At 49.6% G+C, this 15,307-nt stretch overlaps 1 protein-coding gene across 1 annotated transcript in view; it reads left to right on the top strand.

Annotated features, from left to right (window-relative positions):
- The window catches only part of ASAP2 (ArfGAP with SH3 domain, ankyrin repeat and PH domain 2), a 146,216-nt gene that overhangs the window by 24,795 nt on the left and 106,114 nt on the right, over window positions 1-15,307 (top strand). Inside the window, exon 2 of the mRNA XM_047068041.1 lies at window positions 10,204-10,276. Coding sequence (XP_046923997.1) covers window positions 10,222-10,276 — 55 coding nt within the window. The 5' untranslated portion in view covers window positions 10,204-10,221. The remainder of the gene's footprint in view (window positions 1-10,203; window positions 10,277-15,307) is intronic.

Below are 15,307 nucleotides of genomic sequence, written 5' to 3'. Positions count from 1 at the left end.
ATGTCTATGTAGCTTGTCTGCTGCTGGCCTTTCTACCCGGGGCCGCCAACTCTACCTGAGTAACTTTGCTTCTGGGAACACGCCCGGAGCCTGTGGGCCACCCAGTCCTGCTCCCGCACCTTGGTGTGGCCATTTGTGGGGGGAGGGGGCACAGAGGGTGGCCTGTGCTGCACTGACACAGGTGTGAGAGGGGAAGCCTGCCTGGAGGCTTTGCTTGGAAAGCGGGGCTCCCCAGGATTCTGCCGGGTGGGGGAGCAGGGGACGGGCTGACACCAGGCGTCTTATCCGCTTCCCCTGTGCCCACTCTGCCCCATTTGACCCTGTGTGTGAAAGCCCAGAGGGGACAGGTGACCCCCTCCACTAAGCTGGCCCAGAGCACCCCGCTGTGTCACTTGCTGTGTGGCCCTGCCTTTGCCCATGTCACCCCTTTGGGGAGTTAGAAACACACCAGGGAGTGTTTGGAAGAATTTAAACGTTGGAGGGGGGGAAAAACTTATTACCGGAAGTGAAAGGTTGGCATGAGCTACACAGGTATTTTTCTTCTTCTTCTTTTTTTTTTTTCCCTTGTTACCATAACCATTATCAGACCCGAAAATATTTATCCTAGCGATTGCCCCAGTCCTGGGGAGATGGTGTTCCTGAACGGCCCCCTTGTTTGGCATAGTGTGGATCTGACCCCTTGGAGACCCAGGGGGCACTAACGAAAGCTCACCGTGGCGGAGCGCCTGCAGTGCACAGATCCCGTACCCGCCGATGATTTCTCCTGCGAAGCAAGCCTTATTCCCAAGTTACAGAGGAAAACAACCGAGGTCGGTGAGGGGAAGTCATTCTCCTGAGGTCATGCTGTTGATACGTGGAGTCCGGTTTAGAATTTTATCTGTTTGGTGAAAAAAACCAGTGACTTTCAACCACTGCGCTATTCCAAAGGATCCAGCACTGAGAGACCAGAACTGAGAGCACCTTCTCTTGGCTTCTTTCCTTTTTGGTGTCTCCCCGGAGGCGACGTTGTGGAGTTGGGATGTCGGTGGTAAAAGGGAATGAGGAGGCCTGAATGGAATTCCGGTTTTTCCCCTTTTTGATGCGTGTGTTACCTGAAGTCTAGTTTCAGTTACAAGATGTACTTTTTGAAAGAATTCGTAAGACACAAATGTGGCAGCCGGCTGACAGCAGAAAGACCCCCCCCCCCCCCCGCCCCCCATCAGAGGCCCAGTTGGCACAGAGGAGCCAGTATGCTAAAAGCCACGAGGCTGGGGGCAGAACCCGTAGAGTGAGTGTGAACGCTGGTTTGCGGGCAGACCCCCTGTGCCCCGGAAGCAGAGTCCTACTTAGCACCCCCCGGCTGCATGTGGGGCCCAGAGAAAACTGCTCGCTCACGTCCCCTCTCTCCTGTTTATGTCACTGAAGTGGAGGTCACGTGGCCTTAACCCTGTTTCCTGGGGAAATCAGCCTGGCCTGTGATTACATTGTCTTCTGGAACTGGGACAGATGTGGAAGGCTGACCTCAGCCCCAACTGAAGGTCACCTTCCCAGCCTCTCCCGCTGCTTCCGTATCACCAGGCCTCCGCCGCCTGGCCCTGTGCAGCGGCCTCAGCCCTGCATACCAGACATCTTCTGGTATGATGGCCCCTATTCCGTTTGTCATTGTTCCCCAGAGATGGCCCATTTCCTGCTTGCATCTGGGCTCTTCAGTCCATCCAGGGGAGCAGAACCGAGGGGTGCCGTGTTTGTTGAAGGTGCCCGGGACTTCAGGCCAGACCCTCCTCTGAGACGAGGACTGCCTTTCTTGGCTGCTGGGGTGTTGTAGCTGGCTTGCCAAAATTCTCCTTTCTCTTGTCAGCTCCCCCAGATCTCCCAGAAGCTCTTTCCCCCGAAGTAAGAAATCAGGATGTAAAGCATTTTTATAAAGCTGGAATTCATTGTCATCTGTTTCCGCCTCTCTAGAAGAGTGATCTAGTAAAAGCCTGAGTTCCCGGCTGACGTCTCCAGTGATGGGGTTCATGGGAGGGCCTGTGGGTACTTGGCTCTTCCAACTTTACCAGCTTGAGGCTCTCCTTTGTTAACACGGCATTGTCACGTAGTCTGTGCATGACACGGTCCACTTCAGTCATGGTGACGACTGTCTAGAATGTAATCGTGTGAATGCCCAGTAGTCTGTGCAGTTACTCTCCTTGGTTGGGCATTTGGGGCTCTTTCCTATTGTTTCCTCTTTCAAAGTCCTGCTGAGAACATCTTTGTAGACGTAACCTGTGTGGAAAGGAGCGAGGGCATGGGGACGTATTTCTGCAATTGGACGGGGACAGAAGGAGAGAAACTGCTTTGGTGAAGCCCTTTGCCCCCTCTGGCGAGCGTACTTTCTGGAAGACCAGGGAGGGCAGTGATGCCCTCAGCTGCCATGGCTGGGAGCAGCTTGGAGACTCCAGTTCTGTTTTGTGTTTCAAACCATCACTCCCCGCCCGCCCCCCCACCCCGTGCCTTTGTTCTTTTGATTTGTATTTATATCTTTTATCTGTCCCGGGACCTTCAATGACTTTCATGTTTTATGAGTTCTTAGCTTCCTGGGGTCCAGCCTCTGATGGCCACTGATGGCCGAATCAGAGTGCTTGGGGCCACACCGTCTCAGCCAGTCAGGTTGCGTTAGTGACATTCCTTTTTCTATTTCAGAGAGCTGTTTATCTTCCATTATATCTTTCTAACCACACAAATCCTGCATAAACATATTTCAAACAGTACCAAAAAATGAGCCTGCCTTCACTGTCTTTTCTGTCTCCTCAGTAACTATTGGGATGGATTCATGTGTCTTCCAGGATATTGTTCTGTGTATACTTGTGTATGGAAAGACACAGTTTTGAGTATTTTTCTTTATTGTTTCATCAGTTTCTTTGACACATTTTTTTGTGCTCCGAGTTAAATCCTATTTGATGTGAAAACAACTGAAGAAGATAGCCATGTAGGATATTGAAGTGCCTTTTAAAAATTTTTTCAAGTATAACGTACTCCTGTTGATGATACGTTTAAAAGTAGAAAAATCCGAAAAGTCCCCCAACTTTCCCTGAGACAACAAAGATTATTTGTTTCCTTTATCTTTATATACGCAGTTTGTGTATACAATGCAACACTTGCTTATCCTCTCTAGTTTATAAAGTTTATTTCTTGCTTACAGTTGAGTGTGTGTGCGCAGGCTCGCGGGCTCAGTTGGTTCAATAAATTACCTTGTACTTTCCTACCTCCCAAGACGGAATTTTGAGAAAGGTCTGTTGCATTTCGATCTTTGGAAGCCGCTTTATTGTGGTTTTTTTTGTTCTTAGTGCCACATATACCCACGTGGGTCAGGATCAGCCACATGTACACGGGCCGGGTGTGGTGGCACCCCTCTCCCTGATGACAACCCCCCCAGGTTTGGACGCATCTATTGCAAGTACCTGCGATTGAAGACATGGTCAAGGTGCAGTTGGCGGTTGGGTGAGGGGGCTGGCTGTCCTCTGAATCAGTGCTCACCTGGCTGCCCCCCCCCTGGTGCTGGCACCTAGGCACAGAATCCGAGACGTTCTGCGGAGTAAACACAACGTGTTGGAGAAAAATGAAAGAAGTCTGTCTTTTCTGGTTGCTGGTCCTCAAGGGTGGCCTGCTTTAGGAGTTGGCTGACCTGGGTTCTTGTGCACCTCTGTCTCCAGCTTACCAACTCGTGCTGTCTGCTCTCAGATGGCTCGGAAAGGGGACGAGGGGACCGATCTCTAGGTTCCTTTCACTCGTTGTGCGTGACCAAAATGCTGAGCTAATAAAGTGCCCTGTGAGGCATTGTCATTTTGGCAGCCTTTCTGGCTCTTCCCCCAGACTCTAGTTGATTTTAATTTCTTTTCCATCGAGAAGGCTTTAAATTTACTTTTATGCAGATTAGTATGCATACACACACACGGAGATATAATTTATAGGATGATGATGAGCAAACACCCATCCAGCCATCACTTGTCCCTTCCTGACCCCTGGCCCCCGTCAGCGTTCCAGGAGCGCTCGCCTGCCTTCCCGTCAGCACCCTCCGAGGAGCCGCCGGCCCATCTGGGCCATCAACATCTCTCCTCGCTTCTGTTTGTAGTTGTATCAGCAACACTTACGTTCCTAAACAGGAACAACATCATCGAGTTTTTCCTACTTTCCACTTTTACGGTCGTATACCGCCGGCATACTTTTGCAACTTGCTTCTTTTGCATAACATTGTTGTGAAATTCGTTTATGTTCTGGGTGGGTAACGTTTGTCCGTCTCCCTGCAGCGGTTCACGCGTTTTACCGTCACCGGGTATGTGGGTTTGTCCCGTTTTCGGCTCTTTCGAAGAGGGTCACGACCATCCTCGCCTTGTGGTGCAGATGTGTGTATACTCTGAGTAACCCCAGTTGCGTTAGAGAATACCAAGCGTGACCTTCTGGTGTGCCCTGATGCGTACGTGTCTCACGCAGCTTGATTTAGCTTCATATTTACTTGATCCTAATTCTTCGTGACACCTGCTGTTCCCCAGACCTCTGCTGTATTCCCAGGAGGAGGTAGATCCATTATCGCTCTGGCTCTACGCTGAGCCTGCAGGCCACAGTGCATTGCTGCGCTTCCCAGAAGGCTTCTGGAAATATCTGACACTGTCATTAATGTCCTGTGTTACTTCAAAAGTAATGTCAAGCGGGAGAGGAGACGAAGCTGCCATCTAGATGTCCGCGTGAGTCTTCCTTGGCAAAGCTATCCTTGGGGGCACAGATCTGGGTGTCGCTTTGTTTTCTTATTTGGTCTGTGTCTTTCGAAAATGTCATTTCCCCTCAGGTCAGCCTTTCCCAAAAGGAACGAGGGAGATATGACGGGACAGCAGAGTAGAACATGCCTCCCCGGCGGCCCAGACCGTGGTCTCCCGGCCTTTCCTCCCCCATGGCAGCATCTTTGGGTTCCCAGGATGAAGCCGGCCGCTCTCCACCATTGCTGGCTCAAATTGAGAACTGGGGGGCCAAACTGGTCCTGTGCCAAGAGGAGACTGGGCTGGCCGATAAGATTGGAGAAACCTGTGTGTGAATCTTCTGGGCCGGGCTTTGGTGGACTTCGTGAAGGGCCAGGCAGTGAACATTTTAGGCTTTGCAGGCCTAGAGGCAAAAGTGAGGGTCTTATATAGGTGCTTACATAATAAGAGAGAAAATAAATTTCCACAAGTTTTTTACTAACAAAGTTCAAAATATCGTATCTCTGGAGTAAAACCCTTTGGTAACGCTCGTCTCTTAATCAGAAGAGGGGAATTCTTTCGGGGGAGATTTCTTCCTTGGGATTCAAAGCTAGTGTTCCCCTCCACCTCATTGTCCTGTCGAGTGGAAACATTCACCTGTGCAGATCCTTAGCACGTGGCCGCGCAAAAACCGGCCCCCCGGTAGGTGCCCACCTGCCCCAGGCTCATCTCCTCAGACAGACCGTGGACTTGGCCTCCACCATCCAGCATCAGGACGTAGGTGCCTCTGAGCCAGGATGGACTTCCCTGTAGGCTCTGGGGACAAACACTACCTCAGCCCTCCAGAGGGAGAAGAGCTGTCACACGGTCACATCTGTGCGCTGCCCATGGGGGAAGGAGGGAGAGGCCCCCCTCGATGAAGCCAGGGGCTCCAGAATGTTAGGGGATGGTGCACGGAGGGGTCTGCAGGAACAGAGGAAGAGCAAACAGGGGCGGCGTGTTTAGACCCGGTCGGTATGTTGTATGTGGCTACGGCTCCGGAGAAAGGTTGGCGAGACAGGAGCTGGATTTTTTACTTGACTAAATTGTAGTTTATCTTCCATATTCCTGTGCGGCTGCCCTGTTGGACAGCACAGGTGTGAAGAAGGAAAAGAGTGAATGGTGTTGTGTCCCCTCCTGGGAGGGCTCCCCTCACGCCCCCTGCACCCTCCCGGGAGCCGGCGTCCGTGGACGAGCCGCGGAGACCACGGGGAGCTGCTCGCAGGAATGAACCAGAACCCTGGCCCTTCATGCAAGGGTCCAAGGGATCAAAGGAAGTGCTTTTAGAATGGTTGGAAACCGTTGTTTATTTTCCTCTAAAATATCTTGAGACACATCTCTACAGTCTTATTTATGTGATAAATTCACTCTGTGAAACATGTTTTATAAACTGAGGGTCAGCTGCAGTGTAGGCCCTCAGGATTAATGGGGTCTGGCCAGGCGTTAGCTGTTGTGCCGGCCCCGCCTAGGTCCGTAGTGGCTGTTCAGCTTTTGCCTGTGTTTATAGTGTTTACACACACATTCTGACCAAGGTGGCCGTTCTTTTTCCTTCTCTTTAGCTCGGGTAGTTTTGGGGAGGGCGGGTGTGGGGGAGCGCCCCCGTTAGGGATCTCAGCCCGATTGGTGGACCCCTTTGGTTCCTTGAGGCTCTCCAGTTTTGCTATTTTGTTGTTTCAGGTTTCCCGGTGCTGTTTTTATTTATAATTGACGGAAGACTATTTCTAGCACTCAGTCTTAATCATTCCGACTTCTCCTGCCCAAGCTTAATCTTAATTATCTGTAAATATGCTCCGTAATGAAGGGTGTGGTTTTGAGTGGGGAGGTAATTGCTTTTCCCTCTTGCAGTTTTAATTTAAAATTACCTCTCCGCCTACCTTACCTTTCTTTCCAGGCTCTTCTTAACAGACTGTAGAAAAGCAGCGGTTACCGTTTATCCACTCTTCCCCTGAGTTCAGGAAACAGCACATCCCCTTTAATAACAGAGGTAGAATATTCCATATGGTGGCCTATTTTTACAAGACTTTTATGCAGGAAAAGATCAGGGAGGGGTGTGCCCCACAGGACGACGTGGGAGGAAACTTGCCAGCGTTGAGCAGTGTTATGAAGCCTATTTCATCTGTGGTCGGCCTTCCGCACTGAGGTGTATAGGGCTAGTCTGGTCCACAGTTTTCTCGGCACAATTGAGCAAAAGCCCTGTGGACAGAAGATTGTTCTGTCATTTGTGGGAGTGCCAGAGCCTGGAGAGCTAAACTCAGTTGAGGAGGCCGAATAGATCTCCCTGGGCACACACTGACTTTTCCAGAATGTCTGCTGCCCTGTACCAGTCCCATATGGCTTCCTAATCATGGGTCCCAGCCGGGCCCTTCCTTGTTGGGTATCCGTTCCCTGAGTCTACTTCCTGCCTGCTCAGATCCATTGTTCCCACTGTGGCTTGAGTGACCTTCAAGTGCAGCTCTCCATTCTCCCCTGCCTGAGAACCTTCGGTAGCTGCCCACTGTCTGCAGGCTCAGCCGGATACCCTTGCCAGCCTCTGTGTCCCTGCCTGCCTTTCTGGTCTCACGGTCACGGACGGAGCTGCTCTCTGAGTCCCGTCCCGTGTCAGCTTTGTGCTGGGCACTGGGAACAGAGCGGAGAGCGTCCTGCCCTTACGGGAGATCTCTGAAAAAGGTAACAAGAAACATAAAATTAATCGTATTAATATCTTTAACCTAACATGTCCAAAATATTATCATTTGACTGTGTGGCGCTGGCCGTGTTTCCAGGCTCAGTGGACATGTGCTGTTGTAGGTACATTGGCTAGGAAGTGCGGGTCTTGAGGAGAGCGGCACAAATGGAAAAGCAGTTACGTGAGAGTCCTGGGCTTCTGGCTTTGTGTTTCTCTAGGGCATTATCCTGCTACATTGTGAACTCCATGCAGGCATGGGCGTGGCCTTGTTTTGCTCACCTGTTGTGTCTGGGACACCTCGCTTAGTACTTAGCACATAGTAGGTCCTCGCTAAATTTCATCAGGTGAACTATTGAGTAAGCACAGGGTTCCGGGAAAAGTCTGGGTGAGTACCTAACCTGTCTGAGGAGGCTTTCAGGAGGAGGACCTGCCTCCAAGTCAGCTCGCAAAGCCGGGGTAAAACTAAGGGGTCAAGAGGAGGCAGGGAAGAGCACACAGTGTTAGAAATAAAGAGGAGGACGAAGGTTGGGAGGGGCTGCAGGAGTTCGTTGGGACGGAACTTCAGGTGCGCTTGGGGCAGGGGTCCGGAGACGACGCTGGAGAAGTAATGGGGGCCAGATCGTGAGGAGGTTTTAAAGCTGCTACGGAGTCGAGGCCTCATACTGGGGACGTGCGGAAATAGCGCCAGCGTCGTGGGCTGGGAGTGGCCCCTCGGACTCGTGTTCCGCGTTTCTCTCCTGTGTTTTCTCCGTTCACCCCTCCTCCCAGCCCGCAGAAAGGGCTTCATGAGAATATTGGCTGACTTCTGTTACCGTGTAGGCTAACCAGGCTGGGGGGCTGCCTTCTGCTGTCTGTGGGAAGCTTCAGGAGGAGGAGCAGGCTTAATTATTTGAGTGCAGTCGCGATTCCCGACCGAATTCTCTCCAAGTGCTGGAGTAGATGTCGATTAGATCGAATGTGTTTTTCAGTCATGGCCCTTCACGTGGGGGTCAGGACCTTCCACAGCTGTGATGAGTGCACTGAACTGTCGTACTCTCTGACATGCGGTCGATAAAGCTTTGGGAGCCGGTGTTTCTAACCAGCCCTGAGCAGATCCATCCCATCTTCTTGCGGCCCCTGGTAGAACCCAACAGGTCGGTGCACACGCTGGAGGGCACTGCCTGCTGGGTGGCAGACTGGGGAGTAGAAAGTGATGAGTCTTCGGGAGAGAGTTCACTGGTTATGTACTTTTTCCAAATCCCTTTTCACATCTCAAGGGAAGGTCTGGAACGGATGAGAGATGACCTAGGAAAATAAGAGCTAGCTCTCTACGAGAAATTTCGACATCTTTGTGGCCGTTCATGCCTACTTCTTCCTCCAGTATGTCAGAAAATAATGCTTTTTAAAATACAACTTCTCGGGGCGCCTGGGTGGCTCAGTCGGTTGAGCGTCTGACTTCTGCTCAGGTCATGATCTCGCAGTTCGTGAGTTCGAGCCCCGCGTCGGGCTGTGTGCTGACAGCTCAGAGCCTGGAGCCCGCTTCGGATTCTGTGTCTCCCTCTCTCTCTGCTCCTCCCCTGCTCACACTGTTCCCTCCCACCCCCCAAATAAATCAAACATTTAAAAACTAAAATACAGTTTCTGTTTTTATTGTAACCGCTCTGTCAACTGTCTGCCGCCTGGTGATCATTTTTCTATTTAGTAATTGTCAGCACCAATCACATCTGTTCTTAGCCTCTGCTAAAACAGTCCTTGTCGCTTTCGAATAGGACTTAGGATGCTGATATGGAAGGTGATTCGGGAAGCCTGGCAGGGAAGGACTGTGCTGTTGCTCTGAGGCCGTGTGCTCTGTTTCTGATGGCAGTCTGTTGCAGGGTTTTGTGATTAAATCTCATGATGAGTAATAATAACATCATCGAGTGTATACCAGATTTGGGGCTCAGCACTTGCCCTGGAGTTCTTAGTTTCTTTACGGTAACCTGCATGATGGGTGTCACTATCCCAGGTTACAGATGCTCTCTTCCGCCTGTCACCACTGAAAGTGACATGTTGCTCTTCTGGGGTGTTCAGTTGGGTTAAAGGGAAATTTGACGCCTGTGCCTTTTGTGAAAGTAGAGCTGTAATTCAGACTCCTGATTTGATCAGTCACCGAGCAGGTATTCCGTGAGCACTTACTACGTGCTAGGCGTTGTAAGGGCTGCATGCTACCGCCGTGTAGCGGTTGGTCTGTTAAGGTGTGAAAGCAAATGGAGCGTCATAGAGGAATATTAAAGACTTAGGTGTGTCTAATTAATCGTTCAACCCGGCAAAGTAGGAATTGTTATCCCTGGTTCTGGAAGAGAAATCTAGGCTAGAAAAGGGTTAGGCAGAACATGCCTTCCAACCCCAAACAAATTCCCGTCTGGGTCTTTCCAAATCCAGAGTGGGTTTGCCTCCCACCAGACCGCGCTGCCTCTGAGTGGGGGGACGGTCTGGCCTGCGTGTTGGCGGTCTTGCCAGGGTGGGGACACACTTGTGACAGATCTGCCTCCCCGCCCCCCGTCGCTCCCCCTGCTCCCTGTCCTTGGCCTGTGTCCGGAAGGAGCCCCTGGCAGGCTCCCGAGCCTTGCTTGTTCACAGGGAGGATTGAGGCTTGGTGGGAGTGGAGTTGGTCTGGGTTAACTCTTAACTCGTATGGGGATGACCCCGTCTTCACACTGAGCCGCACGCTGGGGCTTTGTGCCACGGAAACAGTTCCGCAGGGGCCTCCAGAGTGGCTCTCACAAGGCCATTCTCTGATAGTCGTGATCTGAGCTCAAACACGTTTTAATTATGTACTTCTCTATGTTTTAGGCTTTGGACGTGGACCGGATGGTTCTTTACAAAATGAAGAAGTCCGTGAAAGCAATAAATATCTCTGGGCTGGGTGAGTACACATCCTTTCCTAGCGGTTTCCTTGTGCAAATCCTCACGGTAGCTGTACTGGTGCCATGATGGTGATCACCATTGACGAAACCAAACCTTTTCTTCTAGGCGTGTGCATTATCAAGTTGATTTGGGATATTTAGCTTTTAGGAGTGTGTTTTGTTCTGTAAATTGTCTGATCTGGCATGGTGGTTCACCTTCCACCCCCAACCATCTCCTGTGCTGCCTCCTGTTCCCTGAAGTGCAGCTGGGTTTTCCGTCCCGCATGAGCTACCGTCCTGCATGAACCAGCTTTGTCTGACTGGTCAGCAGGAACGCCGGCCTCATTCCAGCCTCGGTTGTGTGGTCTGTGTGTTACTCATGTCAACGTGGCCCCTCCATTTCTCTTCTCCAGTCCTCGCCCTTCTTGTTTCGGATACCGTTAACGTAAAAGCACAATCAACTGCTCCAAGAAACGTCTGATCAAAACGTCTGATTCAAAACTTTTTTTGAACCGTGAGTTCATGACCTGAGCTGAGATCAAGAGTCAGATGCTTAACCGGCTGAGCCACCCAGGTGCCCTGGAAATAATTTTTTTTTTTTAATTTTTTTTTTCAACGTTTATTTATTTTTGGGACAGAGAGAGACAGAGCATGAACGGGGGAGGGGCAGAGAGAGAGGGAGACACAGAATCGGAAACAGGCTCCAGGCTCTGAGCCATCAGCCCAGAGCCTGACGCGGGGCTCGAACTCCCGGACCGCGAGATCGTGACCTGGCTGAAGTCGGACGCTTAACCGACTGCGCCACCCAGGCGCCCCTGGAAATAATTTTTTTAAGTCATTAAGTGACAATGTGGTTTCCTCCAGAAACAAGCAAGTGGCAGCCTTGGAGGACTGGGGGTTGTGAGGGCTCCCAGAGAGGCTGAGCGAGGTGATGGATTGCAGACAGCACGGCTGGCCTGTGGGCGAGCACACCAGTGCTAAGTGGGGCAGAAACACTGCCTTTGTCCGCGGCTGGTGGCCTGGGAGGAGGGGGTGAGGGGGCCCAGGGTCTGCACCTACAGAAGCAGTCAGCCCATGAATGGCTGTACATCGTCCCCTTCCCCCTCGTGGTGTTTCCCTTTACGACAGTAGTGAATGGAGTAAGAGGACAGGGAATGCCAGAGAGCTAAGAGGAAGGAGGGGCGCAGAAGGGTCTGGGAGTGCCTCTTGCACCCAAGCCTGCCCCCACCCACGTCCGGCCATTGTGAGCACCACCTCCAGTAACTGCTTTCGCCCCCCTCAGGGAGGGCAGTGCAAGCCAAGATTGAGAAGAGGCCAGTAGGGAACCTCAGCTGCAAAGATGATATTGCAGTCAAGAATTGCCAAGGACGTTTAGGAACAGATTTCACAAAAGACAGGCAAGAACTATGTTGAAAACTACAAAACCGAATTAAAGACCCAGATAAACGGGAGAGGTGTATGATGTACCTGGGTTGGAGGACTCGATATAGTTACTTTGTCTTTTCTCCCCAAATTGATCTCAAGATGCAGCACAATCCTAATCAAAATTCCTGCAGGAGAAATTGACAAGCTGATTCTAAACTTTATGTGGAAACACACACAGGACCCAGAAAATGCCAAGCAATCAGGGTACAAAAACAAGTTGGAGAATTTCAACCATCTGACTTCAAGTCTTGTGAGATAGTCGTGATCTAGACAGTGTTGCTGTTGGGGGGGGCCGACAAAGAGATCAGTGGAACAAAAGACAAAGTGTAGGGGTGCCTGGCCGGGTCAGTCTGTAGAGCATGTGACCCTTGATCTCGAGGTTGTGGGTTCAAGCCTCACGCTGGTTGTAGAGATTACTTAAAAATAAAATCTTAAGAAAAAAAAAAAAGCCTGGAAGTAGACCCTTACTGAGATGTTTCTGCTTGTCAGCATGTTGCCAAGGAAGTCCCCTGGGGCAATGAAGGTGTTTCTAGCACGTGGTGCTTGAGCATCTGGATCTTTCCATCAGAACAAATGCAGTACAGCCCTCTCTTCTACCCTACACAAACAGTAATTCAAAGTGGATGATAGATTCACCTGTGAAAACTAAAACTAAAAGTTGTTTAAAGAACACATAGGAGAACATCTTTACAACATGGGGTGGGCAAGGCTCCTTGGATAGGACACAGAAGGCAATATGGCTTCAAAGAAAAAAATTGATAAATTAAACTTCATCAAAATGAGACACTCCTACGTGCTCAAAAATGCTATTAAGAATAGCCTAACATTTGACAGGCCCCCAATCAAGCAACTGAAGAGCTCACACTTGAGGAAACTAAATTAGAACAGGACTTTAAAATAAGAATATATGATTAACACCCTTAGAAAGGCAAAGGAGGTTATTAAGTTACTGAAACAGAAAAGGTACTAGTGAAAAAGAACCAGCGGAAGGCTTGGAAGTAGAAAAACATGTAATTGTTGAAGTAAAAACTAAAATCTGCTAAATATTTAGCAGGCTGTACACATAGGAAAGGGGGAGGGTGGTCTGTGAGGCCCCCTGTTGCCGGAACGTGAGCTTGAGGGATGGACACTGTAAAGTAAAACTCAGGAGCCACAGAAAATAGATTCAGAGGGGTCACTATCAGCATCCACCCAAAACGACTTCCAGAAGAGGGAAGAGAAAATGGAAAAGTGGGGGCACCTGGGTGGCTCAGTGGTTGGGCATCTGACTTTGGCTCAGGTCGTGATCTTGTGATTTGTGGGTTCCAGCCCCCCTTTGGGCTCTGTGCTGGCAGCTCAATGCCTGCTTCAGATCCTCTGTCCTCCTCTCTCTCTACCCCTTCCCTACTTGTGTGTGCACATTCTCTCTCTCTCTCTCTCTTTCAAAAATAAATAATGAAAAAAATAAAAAGGGAAATTTTTGAAAAAGTAATAGCTGAAAAATTCTCAGAACTAAAGAAAGATTTAAGATCTCAGATTGAGAGAGTCCACTGAAATTCTAAGGGAAACAGATTATACACACATGTATGTGTACCTACAGTGTATATGGTATGTATGTGTGTACATATGTCCCTGTGCATGTGTATATATAAAAAATATTTGGGGGAAATTTGCTAAAAAATGATTGCTTTAGCATTTTGACTTTATAGATATTTTTCCTCCTTTCACTTTCCATATTTCATATATTGTAATGTATTGATGTTAAAATGATTAGACAGGTATTAAGTTGTTTATGGCTAAATTCCAAATGGATGTGAAAGAAATTCAAGAAAGCAAAGAAGAGGTGGGAGGGACTTAAGTGGTTTGTGACTGAGCTTGTCCTGACTGAATTCGAAAGCTTTTTGGACCTGGACTTTGTGGCCCTCGCTGTTGTGCCCTGGGGCAGCTCACTTAGCACTTTGTAGCCCTGGTTTCCTTGGCTCTGAAATAACCCAGTTGGGTTAGGATGCAGATCAGTGGTTCTCAGCCAGGGTGGTCTTGCACCCCCCGTTTGGTATGAACACCTGAGAGGTGCGTGTGCGCACGTGTGGGGGCCTTGTGCGCGTGCTGTTGGCACCTTACGGTAGAGACCAGGGATGCTGCTGAAGGTCCTACAGTGCACAGGACAGTTCCCAACGATGAATTAGCTGGCCCAGAGGGTCATCAGTGCCACAGTGGAGAGCCTCATCTGGATGTGCTTGAGTCCTCTGCGGTGTATAAAAAACAAAGCAAAAACACAAGCCACCATTTTTAGCTTGCCTTTGCATAAACATTGATTGATTACCTGACAACTGCTGATTTTATGCAAGAAAGAAGTGGAATTCAAATTATCATTGGCTAACATGTAACTGGAAGTAAACATACGTAGGAAATTATTTTCTATTTAAAAGGAAAAAACAAAGAGCCTAAAACTCTTCACTTAACTCCACACCGAGCTTTACTGAAACAAATGTTTGACTATCCAAACTGGTCACCTGCCTTTAACTCTCCCTGGATAAAGTCGGGGAACAGGGAGGAATGATGGTCATTTGTATGTTTTGGAACACTTCCTACAAATCTTGTGCTTTCTATACATTATGCTAGTCTTTACAAACCGTTCTCGTTTTATGAACGAGCAGTCTGAGTTCAGAGGGCTCAGCGTCTTCCCAGGATGCTCCGTGGAACTTCGCTTGTTCCAAGAACACAGGACTGTGTTCGGTAGGCCGCTCTGCTTGGAGGCAGCCACATGTCCTCAGTGGGTCTGGCACGCTGACCGACTGTCTTCAGGATTTCAAGAAATCGCTCAAAGATGGTTGCTTAGCTCTGTTGACAAACAACAGATTTCAAACAGTACCTCAAGAGAGTTTTTGCTTTTTTACTGCGCTCCCTTGGGCTTTTGAGTTTATGATTTAAGGCTAGTTCAAAAAAGGTACTTTATAATCTGATCAGGTTCAAAAGTGATTTTAAAGTCATATGTCGAGAAGGCTGTTCTGATCAGAAATAAAAATGGAGCACTGCGCTTCTCGTGCAGACGTTGGCCACGTGACTGCCACCAGTCCTGAGAAGGACATGTGTGTCCCCATAGGCTGGCCCAGTGCTGTGCCTTGTAGCTTTCAACAAGCATAGAGGGAGGAGGCGTAAACACATTGGTGTCAGGAAGCAAGACTGTATGAATTTAGTAACACTCATGTCTCACCTGCCTTTCTCACCTCTGTTGTTGAGCGTGGGCCACAAACCCCCTTCCTTTACCTGCCCCAGAGTCATTTTCTAAAATAGAGCCTAGTGGGGGCCTCCGGGTGGCTCAGTCAGTTAAGCGTCCGACTTCGGCTCAGGTCATGATCTCACGGTCTGTGAGTTCGAGCCCCGTGTCAGGCTTGGTGCTGACAGCTCAGAGCCTGGAGCCTCTTCGGATTCTGTGTCTCCCTCTCTATCTGCTCTTCCCCCATTCACGCTCAGTCTCTCTCTCAAAAAAATGAATAAACATTAAAAACAAAAGTTAAAAAAAAAATAGAGCCTAGTGATGCCACTTCTCTGCTCAGAACTCTGCGGTGTTTTTACATTATCCACTTTGATGTTTGTGAAGGGGAGTTGCAGAGCCTGGGAGAGATGAGGGAGGCCTTCATGGGCTC

The sequence above is a fragment of the Lynx rufus genome, unplaced genomic scaffold, assembly GCF_022079265.1.
Source record: "Lynx rufus isolate CCGP_SWC_20201006 ecotype Redwood Valley unplaced genomic scaffold, mLynRuf1.p SCAF_8, whole genome shotgun sequence".
Lineage (NCBI taxonomy): Eukaryota > Metazoa > Chordata > Mammalia > Carnivora > Felidae > Lynx > Lynx rufus.
Note: the sequence above shows the minus strand (reverse complement) of the source record. Positions and strands in the feature narration are given on the sequence as shown.